This window comes from Belonocnema kinseyi, chromosome 7 (assembly GCF_010883055.1).
Source record: "Belonocnema kinseyi isolate 2016_QV_RU_SX_M_011 chromosome 7, B_treatae_v1, whole genome shotgun sequence".
Taxonomy (NCBI): domain Eukaryota; kingdom Metazoa; phylum Arthropoda; class Insecta; order Hymenoptera; family Cynipidae; genus Belonocnema; species Belonocnema kinseyi.
The window spans coordinates 4213359-4233744 of NC_046663.1; the positions used below are offsets into that span (position 1 = coordinate 4213359).

Sequence of the window (20386 nt, forward strand, 5' to 3'; positions counted from 1 at the left end):
AACTATTTTATGAACCTATGGGATAAGTGTGGCCCATTATTTTTGAACACTGTCGTTACAAACAATGTGAATGGAATTGTCAACAAACTTCATTAAAAATATCTAAATGTTGTAGTTTTCTAGTTTAATAAAATACTGAAATTTTGTATATATTCAATTTTTCTCAACTGCTTTTATTCACCAGATATAGTCAAAAATGTGTTTGGTCCAAAACTTTTGCGCACCACTATATATAGTCAATTTGTCTCTCTGTTCAGTGGCGCACTGATGAGCATTGAAACCTGAATTGCATAACGTTTTAAGAGCACTTGGCCATGAGCCGAGTTGAGCCAGTCAATCCTAGCCACGTTCTCATTTGTTCATTGCCTATTCACAGGTCAGTCTCTTCGTCGACCTACTCCGACTCGTCGAGCATCGGGACCACCGGCAGTAGCAGCAGCAGCAGGTACCTAACGCCATCAAGTTCCTCGTTCAGCCTCTCCAGAGATCGAAACGGCATAAGCGGAACCTCGGTCGTCGACAGACTCACCAGCAAGTACTCCTCCTCCCTCCAGTCGAGATGCACATCACCCTGGCGATCAGGATCCTCGACCTATCTCGATCTGCTCGGGGGTGACGACTCGAACAGTGAGCTTCGTCGAGACCAGTCTTCGTCCTCTTCGGCCTCCTCGGTCTCATCCTCCTCCTCCTCCGTGACCTCGTCACGATACTCAACCCTTCACAAGAGGAAACCACCACTCAGCACGGTGCTCACCAGCAGCCATGCGCAAAACGATAGCGCCAAGGCGCCCCCCGCCGAGGTAACAGTCACCGATCAGCGCAACAATAACAACACACACGACCAAGACCACGACGCCGACGCCGACAGGCCTACTACCTCTTCCTCCTCTTCATCTTGCAATAATAATAGTAATAATAATCATATTATCAACAACAACAACGACACTGACGACAACAACCTCCAGCGCCGCGATCACGAGGAATCTGATGAATCTTTAGTGGGAGCGAGTGATCGCGGCGGCGGGGGATTGATCGACGCGAACCTTGACCCGCCGACTAACTTGACTAACTTGACTAACCTCCCCACTAACCTCGATAACACGGAGCTGCTCACTAACAACAATGCTCGCTATCGCGAGGGTAAAATTGTCATTGAGGTGGTCCAGGCGGATGATGACTCCTCTCTGCGCATCATTGAGCAGGTGACCGGCCGAGACAATTCCGAGGGCATCAAGTCAGCCCTTGGCGGGAATGATCCCTTTGCGGATCCGTTCTTCACCACTAACAACACCTTTGTCGCCGGTTCCGGGGGGATTCTCGTTGAGAATGGCGTGGGCGAGAGACCAACAGCTGGAACCCACGGCGATGATCCTTCCCTGATGCCCCCCTCCACGTCCAGGAGAGCGGACCAATATTCGACATCTTCTGTCAATTCTGTTAATGAGGCGGCGGCAGCAGCCAACTCTTTGGCGTCGTCATCGGGTGCTGGAGCGAGGCAGAGCAACTATCGTGGAGCCAGCGAACAAATTGTGAGTGATGATATTCCAATTCATCTAACCAAAAAAAAAAAAAGGGTCTTTTCGTGCGTCGATGGAAGTTTTAAAGAAGTAAAAGTGTGTGGCAATTCTAGCTAGTTGTTGTGAGATGTCAGTTTCGTTTCAAGTCAAGGCTCAACTTGGTTGGATTGTTGGCAAGTGGTAGCTGAGTTTAGGGGTCATCCGTGAACTACTTTACCAGTTTGAGGGGTCCCTATAACGCTTGAGTTCAATGATAACTTGATAAGTTTGAAAATTACTTTTATATTACCCTTTTTTTCTACTTTTAAAAGATAATCTCTTTCTACTGTTTTCGAGAAATTGTCCCTTTTTCTCGATTTATTTTTAATTCTTTTATTTTGATTGAAAATTGAATTATTTTAATGAGAATGCAACTGTTTGGTTAAAAAATCATATTTTTTGCTCTAAAATTCAACAACTTGGTTGAAAGTTTAATTCAACTAACTGGTTGAAATTTAAATTACTTTGTTTAAAATCAATGTTTTCATGAAAATTCATAATTTTAGTTGTTAATTGATCTTTTCTTCTTGAAAATTTAACTATTTGTTTGATAATTAAATTATATCGTTGAACATTCGTTGTTTTTTGGTTCAAAATTAATTTTTTTTATCAACTATTACATTTCTAGTTCAAAATTGAAATTTTTAAAGTTAAAAATTCAATTATTTGGTAAAATTTTTACTTTTCAGTTGCAAATTCATGTAATCTGTTGAAAATTGTTTTTTTTATTATTTTTTGTTTTTGTAAATTCTACTATTTTGATTGAAAATTTAATTATTTTAATGAAAATGCAACTATTTGGTTAAAAAATCATATTTTTTGGTCAAAAATTCAACAAATTGGTTGAAAGTTGAACTATTTTCTACTTTGCAAAAAATGTAGCTTTTTAGTTGAAAATTCAAATATTTGGTTAAAATTTTTGCTTTTTTTTAGTGTAAAATATTTTTATTTATTTTTTTTTTATTTAATTCAACTAACTGGTTGAAACTTAAATTACTTTGTTTAAAATCAATGTTTTCATGAAAATTCATAATTTTAGTTGTTAATTGATCTTTTCTTCTTGAAAATTTAACTATTTGTTTGATAATTAAATTATATCGTTGAACATTCGTTATTTTTGGTTGAAAATTAATTTTTTTTACAGAAAAATTAACTATTACATTTCTAGTTCAAAATTGAAATTTTTAAAGTTAAAAATTCAATTATTTGGTAAAAATTTTTACTTTTTCAGTTGAAAATTCATGTATTCTGCTTAAAATTGTTTTTGTTTTTAAATTTATTTTCGTTCTTGTTGTAAACTCTACTATTTTGATTGAAAATTTAATTATTTTAACGAAAATGCAAATATTTGGTTAAAAATGTTTGCTTATTTTTGTGTAAAATTTATTTATTTGATTGCATTTAACTGTTTTTGATTTAATTAAAAATATTTTTAGGCTGAAATATCGTCAATTACACTTTTTGATTCAAATTAATCTTTTTTATTTAAAAATTCAACTGCCTGATTGAAAGTTAAATTATTTTTCTAAAAATCAATGTTTTTATGAAAATCTATAATTTTAGTTGTTCATTAATTTTGTTCTATTTGAATATTTAACTATTTGTTTGAAATTTAAACTAGATTGTTGAAAATTCGTTTCTTTTTTGGTTGAAAATTAACATTTTTTTAAACTGAAAAATTAAATATTAAATTTCTAGTACAAAATTTATATTTTTTTAGTTGAAAATTTAACTATTAGGTCAACAATTTGGCCTTTTTTACTGTAAAATTAATTTATTTGATTGCATTCAACTGTTTTTGATTTAATTAAATATAATTTTAGGTTGAAAAAGTGCCAATTACACTTTACGATTAAAATTTAACTACCTGGTTGAAAGTTATATTAATTTTTTTTAATCAATGTTTTTATCAAAATTCATAATTTCAGTTGTTCATTGATTTTTGTTGAAAATTCGTTTCTCTTTTGTTTAAAATTAACTTTTTTTAAACAGTAAAATTAACTATTACAATTTTAGTTCAAAATTGAAACTTTTTAGTTAAAAATTAAATTATTTGGTAAAAAAATTTAACTTTTTCAGTTGAAAGTTTATGTATTCTGCTGAAAATTGTTTTTTTTGTGTGGCAAAAACTAAATTTTGTTAGATAAAAATTCATCTCCTTGGTTCTAAATTAATATATTTTGTTAAAAATTCGTATTTTTAATTACATTCAACTGTTGGTTTAAATTAAAAACTTTGTTTTCAAATATCGTCAAAATTACTTTGTTAAAAATCAATTTTTTGCTGATAATTCATAACCATCTTTTTTATTCAAAAATTCAACAACTTGGTTGAAAGTTCAACTTATTTCTACTTTGTGAAAAATGTATCTTTTCAGTTGAAAATTCATCTCTTTGATTAAAAAATAACTTTTTTAAAACTGAAATCTTAAGTATTACATTTCTAGTACAAAGTTTATATTTTTTAGTTGAAAATTCAACTATTTGATTACAAATGTTGCTTTTATTAGTGTAAAATTCATTTATTTAATTGCATTTATCTGTTTTTTATTTAATTTAAAATCTGTTTAGGTTAAAATATAGTCAATTACACTTTTCGATTAAAATCTATCTTTTTTTTTTGAAAAATCAACTACCTGATTGAAGGTTAAATTATTTTTTATAAAAATCAATATTTTTATGAAAATCTATAATTTTGTTCTATTTGAATATTTAACTATTTGTTTGAAATTTAAACTATATTGTTGAAAATTCGTTTCTTTTTTTGGTTGAATATTAACTTTTTTAAACAGAAGAAAATTAACTATTACATTTCAAGTTAAAAATAAACAATGTTGTTTTTAGTTAAAAATTTAAATTATTTGGTAAAAAGTTTTAGTTTTTCAGTTAAAAATTCATGTATTCTGCTGAAAATTGTTTAAAAAAAATTGTTGTTGTAAATTCTACTATTTTGATTGAAAATTCAATTATTGTAATGAAAATGCAACTATTTTATTAAAAAATCATCTTTTTTGGTCGAAAATTCAACAACAACTATTTGGTTTAAATTTTTGCCTTTTTTAGTGTAAAATTCGTTTGTTTGTATTTAACTGTTTTTAATTTATTTTATAATAGTTTTAGGCTGAAATATCTTTAATTACACTTTTCGATTAAAATTAATCTTTTTATTTGAAAATTTTAAAGTTGAATTACTTTGTTTAAAATCAATGTTTTCATGAAAATTAATAATTTTAGTTGTTAATTGATGTTTTCTTTTTGAAAATTTAACTATTTGTTTGAAAATTAAAATATATCGTTGAGAATTCGTTTATTTTTATGGTTTAAATTAACTTTTTTTTAACAGAAATATGCAACATTACATTTCTAATGCAAAGTTTATATTTTTTAGAGTTGAAAATTCAACTATTTGATTAGGAATGTTGCTTTTTTTAGTGTAAAATTCATTTATTTGATTGCATTTATCTGTTTTTTATTTAATTTAAAATCTTTTTAGGTTGAAATATAGTCAATTACACTTTTCGATTAAAAAATCTATCTTTTTTATATAAAAATCCATAATTTTACTTGTTTACTAATTTTTTCTATTTGAAAACTGAACTATTTATTTGAAATTTAAATTATATTGTTGAAAATTCTTTTTTTTTGTTGTTGAAAATGAACTTTTTTCAAACAGAAAAATGTAAATATTACACTTCTAGTATAAAATTGATATTTTTAGTTGAAAATTCAACTATTTTGTCAAAAATTTTGCTTCTTTTAGTGTAAAATTCCTGTATTTGATTGCATTCGACTATTTTTCATTTCATTAAACATATTTTTATGTTAAAATGTCGCCAATTACACTTTTCGATTAAAATCTATCTTTTTTATTTGAAAATTCAACTACCTGATTGAAGGTTAAATTATTTTTTATAAAAATCAATATTTTTATGAAAATCTATAATTTTAGTTGTTCATTAATTTGGTTCTATTTTAAAATTTAACTATTTGTTCAAAATTTAAACTATATTTTTGAAAATTCGTTCATTTTTTGGTTGAAAATTAACATTTTTTTTAACAGAAAAATTAACTATTACATTCCTAGTTCAAAATTGATTTTTTTTTGAAACTTTTATATTTGAAAATTCAACTGTTGTTGATTTAAATTAAAATTTTTTCCGAAATACCGTCAAAATTACTGTTTTTTAAATCCATTTTTTCTGATCATTCATAATTTTAGTTGAAAATTCATCTTTAGAGTGCAAAATTTAAATATTTGGTTTAAAAACATTTTTATATTCTTCTTTTTTCTTCCTTTTAATATTATCTCTTTTTCTCATGTTTTCAAGAAATTTCTCCTTTTTCTCGATTTTTTGTTTTGGTTAAAAATTCTACTATTAGATTGAAAATATAACTATTTACTTAAAAACCTATATTTTTTGACGAAAATTCATCTCTTTTACTTTTTCAGTTGAAAATTCGTGTGTTCTACCGAAAATTGTTTTTTTTTTTTGCAAAAAATTAATCTTGTTTGATAAAAATTAGTCTCTTCGGCTAAAAATTGATATATTTTGTTGGAAACTCTTATTTTTAATGGCATTCAACCTTGTTGAAAATGATTTCTTTTCTTATCATTCATAATTTTAAATGAAAATTCATCTTTAGAGTTCAAAATTTATATTTCATTTTTGATTGAAAATTGATCTTTTCTATTTGAAAATGTAAATATGTGGATGAAAAGTCATATTTTTTGGGCAAAAATGCAACAACTTGGTTGAAAGTTGAACTATTTTTTACTTTGTTTAAAATTATTCTTTTTGGTTGAAAATTAATCTCCTTGTTTGAAAATGTAACTAATACATTTCTAGTTCAAAATTTAAATTTTTTAGTTAAAAATTTTGCTTTTTTAGTTGAAAATTCATTTATTTGATTGCGTTCAACTGTTTTTGATTTTAATTAAAATCACTTTTGATTGAATGTTAATGACAATTTTTGATTTAAATTCATCTTTTTTATTTGAAAATACAACCATGTGGTTAAAAGTTGAATTAATTTGTTAGAAATGAATTTTTATGCCAAAAAAATATATCTTTTTGGTTGAAAATTAACTCATATTTCATTGCATTCTGCTGTTTTTAATTTTAATTAAAATCTTTTTTGTTTGAAATATCGTCAATTACAATGCTCTTTTAAAATTCATCTTTTTTATTTGAAAATTAAATTACTCTTTAAAAAATGGATGTTTTTCTGAAAAATTTATATTTTGAATTGAAAATTGATATTTTCTATTTGAAAATTTAACTATAACGTTAAAAATTCGTTTATTTTTTAGCTAAAAATTCAATTATTTGATAAAAAATATTGCTTTTTCACTTGAAAATTCATATCTTCTGTTAAAAAATTTGTGTTTTTTGACAAAAACTTAATCTTCTGAGATAAAAATACACCTTTTTTCGTCAAAAATGCATCACTTTGGCTCAAAACTAACATATTTTATTGAAAATTCGTATTTATAATTTTATTCATCTCTTGCCGATATAAATTAAATATAAAAATTTATAATTTTAGTCGAAAATTCATCTTTACAATGGAAAATTTAACCAGTTTTTTAAATTGAAAATTAAACTATTTCATTTTTGGTTAAAAATGTTTATTTTTAATTAAAAATTCATCTTTTTTGCTCAAAAATTCAAAGAAATTAGTTGAAATTCGAACTATTTTCTACTTTGTAAAAGAATATATATTTTTGGTTGAAGATTTATCTCTTTGGTTGAAAATGTAACTCTATTTTCAACAGAAAATTGATATTTTTTGTTTGAAAATTTAACTGTTTGGTTGAAAATTTATGTATTTATCATGCGTTTTCTTTGGTTGAAGATTTATATTTTCGGGCTGAAAATTTTCAAGTTAAAAATGAAATAGCTTTTTTGAAAATACATATTTTTTGTTAGAAAATTCATATGTTCGTAGATATAATCTTTTTTTTTTTATAAAAAATTCAACTTTTTGTTGAAAATTCGACTATTTTCGTAAAAATGCCACTATTTGGTTTACAATTAAGATATTTATTTTTTAAATTAACTTTTTTTTTGAAAATTCATAGTGTCGGCTAGAAAATTCAACTATTTTGTTAAAAATTAAAGTATTTATTTAACAAATTAACATCTTGGTAGAAAAATACTTTTTTTGTTGAAAATTCATAGTGTCGGGTAGAAAATTTAACTTTTTTATGGAAAATTTATGTAGTTTATTGAGAATTCGTTTTTTTTTTGTGCAGAAAATTAATCTTTTGATTGTGGATTCAACTATTTTGTTTAAATTAATCTTTTTTGCTTCTTTTCAACTCGTAGAACGTTCCTTTTTTCTTAAGATTACATTTTTTTAAACTGAAAATATAACTATTTCATGCTTGGTTGAAAACTTATATTTTTTAGTTTAAAATTAATTTTCTCTTGATTAAAAATTACCTTCTTGTTGAAAATTAATCTTTGTAGGTTTAAAATTCAACTACATATTTTGTTGAATCATCTTTTTCGGTTGAAAATTTAAATATTTTGTTTAAAATTCGATTAAAAATTCATACTTCATGGTAGAAAAGTATTCCTTTTTGTTTAAAAATTCATATTTCTTTTTAATTTAAAAGTTATATATTATTTCGTTAAAATACGAAATATTTTATTCCTTCGTTAAAAAATCTTTTTTTTTAATTGTTTAAAAATCAACTATTTTGATAAAATTTTCTTTTTAATGCAAGCTATCTTTTGTCAATGAGGATATGCGGGGGGGGGGGGGTCCTAGAATTGGTAACGTATTTTATGGATGTTCCACTTAGGATTGTGAATATCAGAATTCACAGACAGTCCCCTATTCCCCTATTTTGCCCCTATTTTTCTCAAAAACAGCTATAAATAATCGATTAATTTGAGAATTTTTGTTAATTTATTCCGCTTTTTTTTTCAATTATTGGAATGAAATTTTTAAGTCACACTTTTTTTAGAGTTGACCAAGAAACGAAACTTGTAGGTCATGGTGTCAGAATGATTCTCTATTTAGATATGTCATTCTAGAGAATCAAGAGTAAAAATAAAGTGACACATATTTCAGAGTTTGACGACAACATTTTTTCGAACTAGCGTAGGTTATCGGGATTATTTTTATTATTATTCGACGTTGGAATTCTTGTTCTTTCAATTGATGACAAACAATTGACAAATTTTAAAAAATGACAAAATAGTAGCTGTTTGTATAAAATTCTTGAAAGCGAATTTTCTAAAAACAAAAAAAAAACATTTTTTAAATGTTTTATTTTTTTAAGTAATAAACCACTGCTTTGCGTTGAAAAAATTATTTAAAAAAATATAATTTCAAGTTTAAATATTAAAAATTTTAAGATAATTTCACTATTAAATTTTCCTTACAAAATTGTTTTTTTTTTTTTTAATTCTTCGCAATCGTAAAATGTCAAATTGAAAGATTTGATTATTGTCCAATTTTGAATGCAATGACTTCAGAATAAATTAAAAACAATAAAAAATTAAGCTTGAAAATTTCAAACTCAATTTAAAGAAATTATTTTTAATTGGAAAATTGGAATCATAGCGATCTTGTTTAGTATTCCTTTTTTTAATTTGGTTTATTTTCAATTTGATGTACTAAAAGTTTCAGATTTTAAGTTGAAGATTTAAAAAAAAGAATTATTTAAAATTGAAAAAGTATTTGTTTGGAAGATTTTAAGAATGAATAATAATTCTAAATAAAGTTTTAAAAATTAAACGATTTGAAATTAAAAATTGTATTTTTTAAAATCAAAATAGATCAAAACTAATTGAAATAGTTGAATTTTGAAAAGTATATTTAAAAATTGTAAAATATTAAGTTCTAAACATTTTAAATTCACTTAAAATAATTGCAAATTTAAAAGGTTTAGTATACAAATGTTCGAATATCACAATTCTTGGGGCCTACAATTATTTTCAGCTTAAATAAAGTTCGGAATCGTTTGATTGTCAACATTCCGTAACAGAATTTTTTTCATTTTTATTGTTTCCCATGTAAAATTATTGACTATTTAAAATGTTTTTTAAAATAATTCAATTTTACAGGTTTATAATTGAACACTTTTTTCATTTTGTATCGTGAAAATTACGATAAATTTATTTTTTGATCTTATACATTAAAAATTTTTTAATTTCAAATCATTTCATTTTGAACGCTTTTAATAAAAAAGAAGACAATTTTAGTTCCTTTGAATTAAAAATGATCCCAGTTTTTAAATTCTAATAAGAAAATATTTCTGTTTAAAATTGTTTAAATTGTCATATTTTCAAAATTTTAATCTGAAATTGTTCAGTTTACAGATTATTTAATTCAAAATAAATTTTTTCTGTTTTGAACACTTTGAATTTGAAATTATAGAATTTAAACTCTTTTTACAAATCAAATCAATGTATTTCAATATTGTTTTTTAATAAAAAAAGCTTATTGCATCAAATTTTCTTTAAACCTAATATTGAAAAATTAGTTGATTAATGATTTAAAAAAAAAATTTTAACGTTAGTTTTCTTTTAAATAAATTTAAGCAGCATTAAAGTGTTGCAAGATTTTGGCAATAGACTCCGGTTTTCGAAAAAAATGGAAAAAATAAGTAATTGTTGTTAACTTATTGTAAATGAAAGTTTAATGGAAAATTTATGCTAATGACGGTATTTTTTCAAACTTTCGAAACATGAATTTATTTTTATTCGATAAGTGACAAGTTTTCAAGCATCTTTAAACGTATTTTTAATTGTTTAAACAGTTATTTGCTTAAACAATTTATTTTTCTCTTGTAAATCGTGAAAATTATTGTTTTTCGGGATAAATGATACAGACGATGAATTTTAAGTGTAATATTTCTTGTTTAATATATTTATTAATTATTAAAACAATTTTAATTTATTCTTAAGAGATTTGAAAAAATAGAATTGTCTCTATCTTTCCTATAAAAAGGAGGAAGTGATATTAATAGTTTAAATAATTACAAACTGTCTTTCACATTAAATATCAAGCTCAACATACATTAACTGCGTCATTAATTTCAGAAAAAATAAATTCTCACGATTTACGGGGTAAAATATTATTTGAATGATTGAAAATTGTTTAAATAATTTCCAAATAACCTGAACAAAAAATATTATTCTTAATTTTCATCAATTATGTAATTAATTCCAGAAAATATTAACTTTTCACGAGTTGTTTGAAAAAAAATATAAACAAAAATTGTTTAAACTTTAAATCGAATAAAAATAACGGAAAGAGAATTTCGCGAGAAATAAATAAAAAATTATGGAAAAATTTCAAATGAGTTCTTCTATTTTAAAAATCATTTGGCATTTTTAATTAATTATACTCAAAATAATTAATAATAACATTTTTTTATTTAACAAATCACCATTTTCGATAATTAAAAACCCTAATTAGGTTATCTACAATTTTACACAAATTAATTTTAAAAAAAATTAAATATGATTTTGTTTTAAATTAATTTTCTTAAATGTTTGGATAAGAAACAAAAAATAACCAATTAGGTTTACAAAAAAATGGTATTGCATTAAAAATGTTGGAAGCTTCAAAATATATAAATTTAAATTTACTCGGTTGCATTTTAGGTAAAAGGGGAAAAGATTTTAATTTTCTGAAATGTGTATTTTACGCTACACTCTACCATATATAATAGAGAGGTTCAGAAAAATTAAAAAAAAAATACATTCGATTTAATTCTAGGTCATTAAATAGTATGCGATAATAATCATGTTTTAATATATTAAAACTGTAATTAATTTTTATTTTTTGTGCCTATTATAGACATATAAAATATATATATTTTGGGTTCAAAATTCTATTTGGTTGAAATTGAAAACTTTATTATTTCACTTTTGTTCTGAAAATTTCTTGTATTTTTTTAATCCCCTAAAAGCTTTAAAATGGTCTTACATTCCTGCAAATTATTTAAATCAATTAAAAAATTCCTTGGAAATTTAAAAAATACCCTAAAATTTGTTTAATTCTTTAAATTCCTTTCAATTTTTTTTATCTATTAAAAATTCCTTGGAATCTTTTAAAATACCCTAATATATTTAAAATCTTAAGAAATCGTTTGAAATACATTGAAACTTTTTAAAAATTCCTTAGAATCTTTTTAAATTCCCTAAAATATCTCAAATGTTTTAAAAATTCCTTGTCATTTTTTTTTTAATATTTCAAATTTTAAGAATTCTTTTGAAATTTCTTGAAAAGTCTGGAAAGCTCTGAAAAATTCCTTGCAATTATTTTTAAAAAAGACAAACGTTTTTTTTTTGGATCTCTTCAAATTATTGAAATCTATTACAAATTCCATAGATCCTTTGAAATATCCTAAAGTATTTCAAATTTTTTAAAATCGCTTAAAACTTTTTAAAGCTCTTTAAAATAATTTAACTTTAAAATTAAATTAATTTTGAAGTCGCCTAAAACTTTCTTAAGTTCTTGAAAATTCCTTGGAACTTTTAAAATTAAACTAAAATCTTTCAAATCGTTTTCAAGAACCTTAAAATTATTAGAATATATTGAAAATACCTTGGAACTTTCAAAATCATCCTAAAATCTTTAAAATCTTTTAAAATACATTCAAATTATTTAAATCTATTAAAAAAATTTTTTAATATTTTTGAAAACCCTAAAATACTTCAAATCTTTTAAAATCCCTTGGAACTTTTTAATGCTTCTAAAGAACTCTATGAAATTTAAAAAATGTCCTAAAATCTTTTTAAATCGTTAGGAATCTCTTAAATTATTGGAAACTGTTCAAAATTCCTTGAAATCTTTTAAATTATCCTACAATAATAAAATTTTTAAAAATATTTGGAAATATCTTGATGTTTTTTAAAACTCTTGAAAATTCCTTGGTAGTTTTAAAAGTACCGTAAAATCTTTTTAAAAAATCCTTTGGAATCTTTTGAAGTTCCTTAAAACTTTTTAAAGCTCTTGAAAATTCTTTGGAATTTTTTTAAATACCCCGAAATTTAAAATCCTTTGGAATCTATTCAAAATTCTTTGTAATTTTTTAAAATATCCCAAAATATTTGATATATTTTGGAATTTTTTTCAAGTTCTTGAAACTTTTTTAAACTCTTGAAAATTTATGTGATAATCTGTGACGAAGAAGTGAAGGGGTGGAAAAAGTTTTTGAATCAAAGTGACGCAGTTTTTGAATGGCCCAATAGTATTTAAAAAAAAATTATTAAAAAAATAATTTAAACTGTAGATAACATTTTTTTAAAAACAATTTTCTCGCGTGCGTTACTTAGATTTAAATCTATTGATTTCGCATTCAGTCCACTTCAATGGGGATCCGATGGCACTACTTTTAAGTCTGGTGTTTTTTGCGATTTCTAAAGTAATGTTTTTTTCAGCCATGAAATATGAACTGATTTCTGAATTTAGAATCTCATAAATAAAACCAGAACGAGATATATAGATTACAATAGATTAAAGATATATTTTTTTATACAAATTATTAATGAAAGTTTATAATTCATTCGTGAAATAGAGCCAAAGTATCAGTGATTCAGTTTATGAAGAAAGAATTAGAATATTTTGAATACGGTCAGTTTTTCTTGCAAAATTCTGAATTTCACAAATAGAAAATTATTATTTATTGAAAGAACATTTCGAAGTACATGTTTTCAAACGTTTTTTTATTTTTTGAAAAAAGAAACATTTTTTCAAATTAAAAAACTAACTGTTTTGGAGAAAAATGATCTTTTTGTTTTTCATTCAACTGTTTTTGATTAAAATTTTATCAGTTGAAGTTGCAGCTCTTTGGTTGAAAATTTGTTTTATTTTTCGTTAAAAGATGATCTTTTTTATTTGAAAAATTACACGATTTGTTGAAAATTCGTCCTTTCTTATCGAATTCAACAGCTTTTATTTAAAAATATTTTTTGGTTGAAATATCAACTATTATATTACACGTTAATTGCTGAAGATTCATTTCTTTTGTTTAAAAGAAACTGTTTTGATGAAAATTGATTTTTTGCGTTAAACATTGATTAAATGAATATTATTTAACTTTTCGGTTGCAAAATTTAACTAGTTTATTTTGAAAGTTGAACTATTTGTTTGAAAATAGATTTTTTTTAGAAAACTATTCTTCTTGTTCGTAAATTCATTTTTTTGGTTAAAAATTTAATTACTTAAAAAAATTATTTTGTTGTCAAAAATTAATATTTCATTTGAAAATTTAATTTTTTGGTTGAAAATTTAAGTGTTTTCTTCAAATCTCCTTTTTTTGATTAAAAATTATTTTTTTATCCTGAAAAGTGAACTATTTCATTTTTTGTTACAAATGAATTTTTTTAGTTGCAAATTCACTACTTTCGATGAAAAATTTATTATTTTATTGAGTTTTTTTCTTTTTGAAAATTCATTACTTTTGTTTGAAAGTTAAAGTATTTTGTTCAAATCTCCTTTTTTGGTTCTCTAATATTTTTTTTTTTAATGTAAATTAATCTATTTTATTTAAAATTTAAGTATTTTAGTTTAAATCTTCTTTTTTTGTTCCGAATTACTTTTTTTACTGAAAATTTATTTTTGACAATTTTTTGACAATTCATTAGTTCTTTCTGAATATTGTACGATTAAATGAACTCTATGGAAGTAGTATATCTTCAAAGCTTCTTTTTTTGGTTTAAAATTATTTTTTTAACTAAAAATTAAACTATTTCATTTTCTATTACAAATTTATTTATTTACAGAGGAATTCATTTCTTTAAACGAAAATTGAAATATTTGATTGACATTTTTTTTCAATTAATTTTTAAACTTCAAAATTGAGTATTCATTTGAAATTTGTCTATTTTGTTGGAATTAAATTTTTAAACGGTTTTTTATTTGATATTAGAATCTTTTTGGAAAATCAACTATTTAATTTTTCGTTGAAAATTCATCGTTTTGTTTATAAGATATACTACTATGTTAAAAAGTAATTTTTTATTTGGAGATTTATTACTTTGGTTAAAAATTAATTTCTATGGCTGAAAATGTAACTTTTCTATTTAAAAAATTCTTATTTTTGTGTGTTTAAAAATGTTTTTTTTTTTTCATGAGAAAATTTAACTTTTTAATTTTGGGCTGAAAATGTTTTCTTTTTTAGTTTAAAATTCTTTTATTTTGTTACAAGTTGAAGTATATTTTAAGAAATTCAATTTGTTAATCTAAAACTATAGTTTTAGATTAAAAATAGATTTTTTTCAGTTCAAAATTTAACAATTTTGTTGAAAATTCGTTTTTTTTAGTCAAAAATTAGTCTTTTTTAGTTAGAACATCAAATATTTAGTTGGAAATTTATGTAAATTGTAAAAATTTGTCTTTTTAGTAGAAATTTAATGAAATGACAGTGAATTTATTTTTTTACCGGGAATTTTACAACATTTTTAGAATAAAAATTTTTTCCAACTTTGATTTCCAATGTTTTAAAATAATTTCCTAAATTGTGATTTTTATAAATTATTATATAATTTAGTTTAGAATGCTTAATTCGAAAATCTTTCACTTTAAAAATGTTCCATTTTAGATTTTTACATTTTAAGTATATATTCTAATTTAAAGAATTTTAAAATGCAGTTTTAAAGGTTAGAAAAAAATTAAAAATTAGAAGGTTTTCAAATCGAAGATTTTTTTTTATAAAAAACAGAATGGCCTTCGGGCCGGGAAACCGGGAATTTTACGATTTTTCAGAAGAAAAATCTGCCCAAGTTGGATTTGAACAATTTTAAAAATAATTAAAGTGCAGTTTTGAGGATTTAAACAATTAAAAATTAAAAGCATTTCAAATTCAAAATTTTTTATAAAAACAGTTTTATTTTATCAACTGTAAATATAATTAAATAAATAATTTTTAAAATGGATCTATACTTTAATTATATAAATCTAAACAATAATTGATTTGACCAAACAATTCAGATTCTCAGGTATTCCTTTATATTATTTTTTTATATGAAATTCAATAAATAAATTTATTAATATATTATTTCTATTAATTTTTTCAGCTATTAAAACATGTAAACGTGCGTTTTACTATTTTCAACTTAAAAATAAATCCATAATTCGAAATTTCTTAATGTAGAAAAAGAATAAGTATTTAATATTGAGCAAATATTTTACTGTTCATTTAAGACGAGTAAATTAAAACCAAATATGTAAAAGAAAACAATTTGAAACTGAATTGTTTTAAATAGAAAGCTTTGAATCTTTAGATTTTCGAAGGACTTTTAATCTTTTAGCGTTACAATTTTAATTGTTCTATTTAAAAAGTGCTTAATTGATAAGTGAAATTGTTGAATTTTGACGCATAAATAAAAATTGAACACTTATTATTTGTAGAAAAAATTTAGTAATTTTAATAGATACATAGAAGTTTTTAAAATATTCAAAATTAATTAAGAACTTGAAATTTTTTCAAGTAATTTAAACGAAGTGTGTTAACCATTTTTTCAGAACTTCTAAATGTATTTTAAAATTCCCAATTTTTTGTTTCAAATCTGCAAAAATCTCAATTTTATTTTTAATTTGGCTGTAAGTATTTCAAATTATTTCAAGTTAATATTACTCTAACATTTTTACAAATAATAAATGTTCTATTGTTATTTATAAATACAAATTTAATTCTTTTTAATTTGCAAAATTTTCTAAAACTTAGAAAAAATTCAATTCATTTTGAAATATATTTAAAAGTTCTGACAAAAAATTCGAAAATGATTTTGAATTTGAAAAAAATTACAACCACTTCTAGATTTTTCAAGATTTTGAAATGAAATTTTAAAGCTTTTGAAGGATGCCTAGACTTTTTAAAATAAAAATAATTTAACTTTTAATCTAAGAACTTTTAAGTTAAAAAAATTATTTATCAATTTTTAATGTGTAGCTTGAAATTACTTAATATAATTTCGAACATTTTTAAATTTCATTGCTTCATTCTTTAATTTAGACCATTGAAAATGTTAACGTGGATTTATATTTTTGGAAATTAATCTGAATCTTTGAACGCTATAATTGATAAAAGTTCTAAATTTTTCAGTTTATTTGCATTTCATTTAACATTGTTTAATTGAATATATAGTTTGATTTTTTAAATTATATTGGCCGTGAAAAATGTTTGTAAACCGGGAAATGACCGGGATTTTTTTTCTTCGATTAAAATGTACCAGTAATTAAAATATTAACTTTTTCTCTTCAAACTGGATGACTTACTCTTTTACTTTATTTTATAAATAAACTATAAACTTTTATTAATAATTTGTGTAGAGAAGGTATTTTTCATTTATTAAATTTAAATTTTCGCAAAACTTTCCCATTAAAAATTTCGCTTGTGTCACTTGTTGTGTGTCTATTATTATGAATAGCAGGAATAAATAGTTCTGATCGAATGCACAATTGCACATGTATACATACCTTTGCTCATTGAGTATGATTGACCTTTATGACGCATCGAGCCACCAGACAGCAACTGGGATTGATTCGCATTGAGCTTTGACTGATGCAATTTAGAAAAACCTTCCTCTTTCTTATTCAATTGCCCATGAGATATAATTAGAACCGTCAAGTGGTTTTCTGATAATCAATTTTTTTAACTCAAAATTGAGCCATTCAAGAAGAAAATTGAACTATTTTTCTCCAAATCTGTTCTTTGCTTTTGATTAAGAATGATATTTTTAACACAAAATTAAACAATTCTATTTTTGGTTGAAAATGTATATTTTTTGGAAGAAAATTCAATTATTTGGTTAAAAATTGATATTTCTTATATAGAAATTAAACTAGTTTTTTTATCATTTATGTAATATTTGGAAAATACGCCTTTTTTGTAGAAATTAATCTTTATGGTTGAAAATTCATTAGTTTATTGGTTGAAAATTAATCTTTTCTTCTTCAAAATTCAAGAAATTGGTTTAAAAAATTTCTTTTTTAATTGAAAATTTAACAATTCCGTTGAAAATCCACATATTTTCTGAACAATTGATTTTTTTGGTAGAAAATTCATTATTATAATTAAAAATTAATTTCTTTTCTTGAAATATGAGCTGTTTGTTTTAAAACTTTTTTTTTCTTTGGATGAAAAGGAATTTTTTTTAAAAATTCAACTATATTGTTGAAAATTTGTTTCTTTTTTTTTATTAAAAAATATTATTTAGTTGAACTAAAAATGTAACTATTATTCCAGTCGAATATTCCATAATTTTAGTTAACAAATGGATCTCTTTGGTTGAAAAATGAAAATTCATCTCGTTGGCCAAAAATTTAACTATTCTAGATAAAAATTCAACATTTTAGTTGAAAATTCATCTTCCTGGCTAAAAATTCAACTACTGCATTTAAATATTTACAATATTATTTAAAAATTCATCACATTCTTAGAATATGTAAGTTTTTTTTAAAGTTTATTTTTTTTTTTGAAAGTAATTTTTGACTGTAAATTGAACTTATTCAAATTGAATATTCCTTAGGTTTTAATTTTTTTTAACATAAAATTTAATTATTTAAGTTTTGATTAACAATTTATCTTTTTTAGTAAAAATGATTTTTTTTTTGAAAATTCAAACATTTCAGTTGAAAATTGAACTATTTTCTTTCAAAGCCGTTATTTTGTGTTAAAAATTAAATTTTTCAACTAAAAGTTTAACTTATACAAATTAAATTTTCCATATTTTTAGTTTAAAATTTATCTGTTTGGTTGAACATTAATGTTTTTAAGTTCAAATTTAATTATTTAAGTTTTTGGTGACAATTGGCCTGTTTTAGTGGAAATTCATTTTTTTTGTTTATTCGAATTCAACTATTTCCGTTAAAGATTCATAATTTTAGTTGAAAACTTAACAATTGGGTTAAAAATTGAACTATTCTCTTGAAAACCCATATTTTTTAGTTCTAAATATCTATTAAAATTTCTAAAATTTTATTTACAAATATTAAGTGTTCAATTGTTATTTATACATAAAATATTTTAAGAAATTCCTTAAAATTTTCTCGATTTTCTAAAAATTGTAGGAAGACTTTATTTTAAAATATATGTAGAAGTTATAAAAAAATTTCAAAAATAATTTAAATTTGAAAACATTTTAAACAACTGCTGGATTTCTCTAGATTTTAAAATAAAATTTTAAAGATTTTCAAGGATGATTATACTATTCAAAATGAAAATAATTCAAGTTCTGATTTAAGATTTGTTTAGTAAAAAATTTGAAATTTAAACGTTTCTAGCTTAAAATTCCTTAAATTAATATAAAATTTAAAGTTCATTGATTGATTTTTTAATTTCGAGCATTGAAAATGATAACGTAGTTTTATATTTTTGGAACTTAATCTGAATCTTTGAACTCTATAATTTATAAAATTTTAAATTATTAAATTTGCCAGTTTATCTGCATTTGATTTAAAATTTTTTAATTAAAAAGCTTTCAAACTTCAATTTTAAAAGATCAAAATTCAAGAGTTACATTTTGAGTGCTTTTATTTTTAGTTTATTTTTTATTACTTCAAAGGAAAAAATGTTGAGCTTTAGAGTTTTCGTTTTTTAATTTTTAATTTCAATAATAATGGTCAGGGAATTTTGAGAAAGAAGTTTTTTTTGGGTACCCTGCATTTTGAAAGCAGACTTTTCTGGCAAACCTGTGGACCGAAATGTCAAGAACAAAATTTCAAAAAAAATTTCGATTTTTTCTCCCGGAAAATATCTGATCCTTTTTGTCACTTGCCAAAAATTGTCGAGTCTGGTCTACGCGTGGGAAATTCTGGCAATCAATGTCGCGTCGTATTTCTATTTCGTTGGAAAGGTTTCATTTCACTCTCAACTTTCCGAATACAAATTTCGACTGCGTAATTACTAAATGGAAAATCTGATAATTCCAATCCCAGTGCTGTTACATCCTACTTTTATAATTTATATGATTTTAAAAAATTTCAATTTCGAAGATTACTTCAGCTGAGGTGTGTTTCCAAGTTATTTTAAATTTAAATTCAGTTTTTTTTGTGCAATTTGGTGTTATTTAGCAGAATATGATCTTGATTTTCTGCAAGGATTTTGGAATTCAGGTTTCATGGTGAAAAATTGTTGATTTGTCAAAATTGTAAATAATGTTGTTTTATCCGTCGACGAGCGAAAACTCGGGATATTCTGTTAAACAATCTTCGCTGGAGAGAGAGATATTGCAGACCGTGAGTACAGAGTTGAGTGTATTTTCTAGGTTTCTCTGATTATTTTCTAATTATTTTCTAGTTTAGATTTCTAATTTAGATTCTAGACTCGCAAAAATAATACATATACTTGGAAATGTGACTCAAAGTCAACTGACAGTGCATCAGATGATAATTCTATTAATGTTTTATTAAAATTATTTTTATTGATTTTAAATTAAAAAATTAAAGTAAAAAAGTTGTCGTGCCAAAAACCATGTCTTTGGAAAAAAAGTTTTTTATGATTTTAAAAATTGAAATATTAAATTGAATAACAATGATTCTTTGGTTTTAAATAAATTACTATATTGAATTTTTTGTTTTAGAAATTCCCTTTTTTTTTAATTAATTTTTTTAACTGCAAATTCAACTATTCGATTTCTGGCAGAAAATTGACCGGTTTTAGTTGAAAATTAAAGTATCTGGTTGAAAATTCGTTTATTTTTGTTGTTGAATTCAATTGAATTACTTGTTTAAAAGTTATTCTTTGGCTGAAAATTATTTTTTTTTTACAAAAAATGTAACTATTCAAGTTGAAACTGCAACTATTTTTTAAAAATATATTTTTAAATAATTTTTTGTCACTAAAAATGTAAATATTTATTT

General features: G+C 23.3%; 1 protein-coding gene across 6 annotated transcripts in view; it reads left to right on the forward strand.

Moving 5' to 3' along the window:
* The window catches only part of LOC117175953 (ubiquitin carboxyl-terminal hydrolase Usp2-like), a 103439-nt gene that overhangs the window by 49009 nt on the left and 34044 nt on the right, over positions 1-20386 (forward strand). For all 6 annotated transcript variants that reach the window (XM_033365823.1, XM_033365827.1, XM_033365828.1 and 3 more), the window contains one exon: positions 377-1529. In XM_033365823.1, coding sequence (XP_033221714.1) covers positions 377-1529 — 1153 coding nt within the window. The remainder of the gene's footprint in view (positions 1-376; positions 1530-20386) is intronic.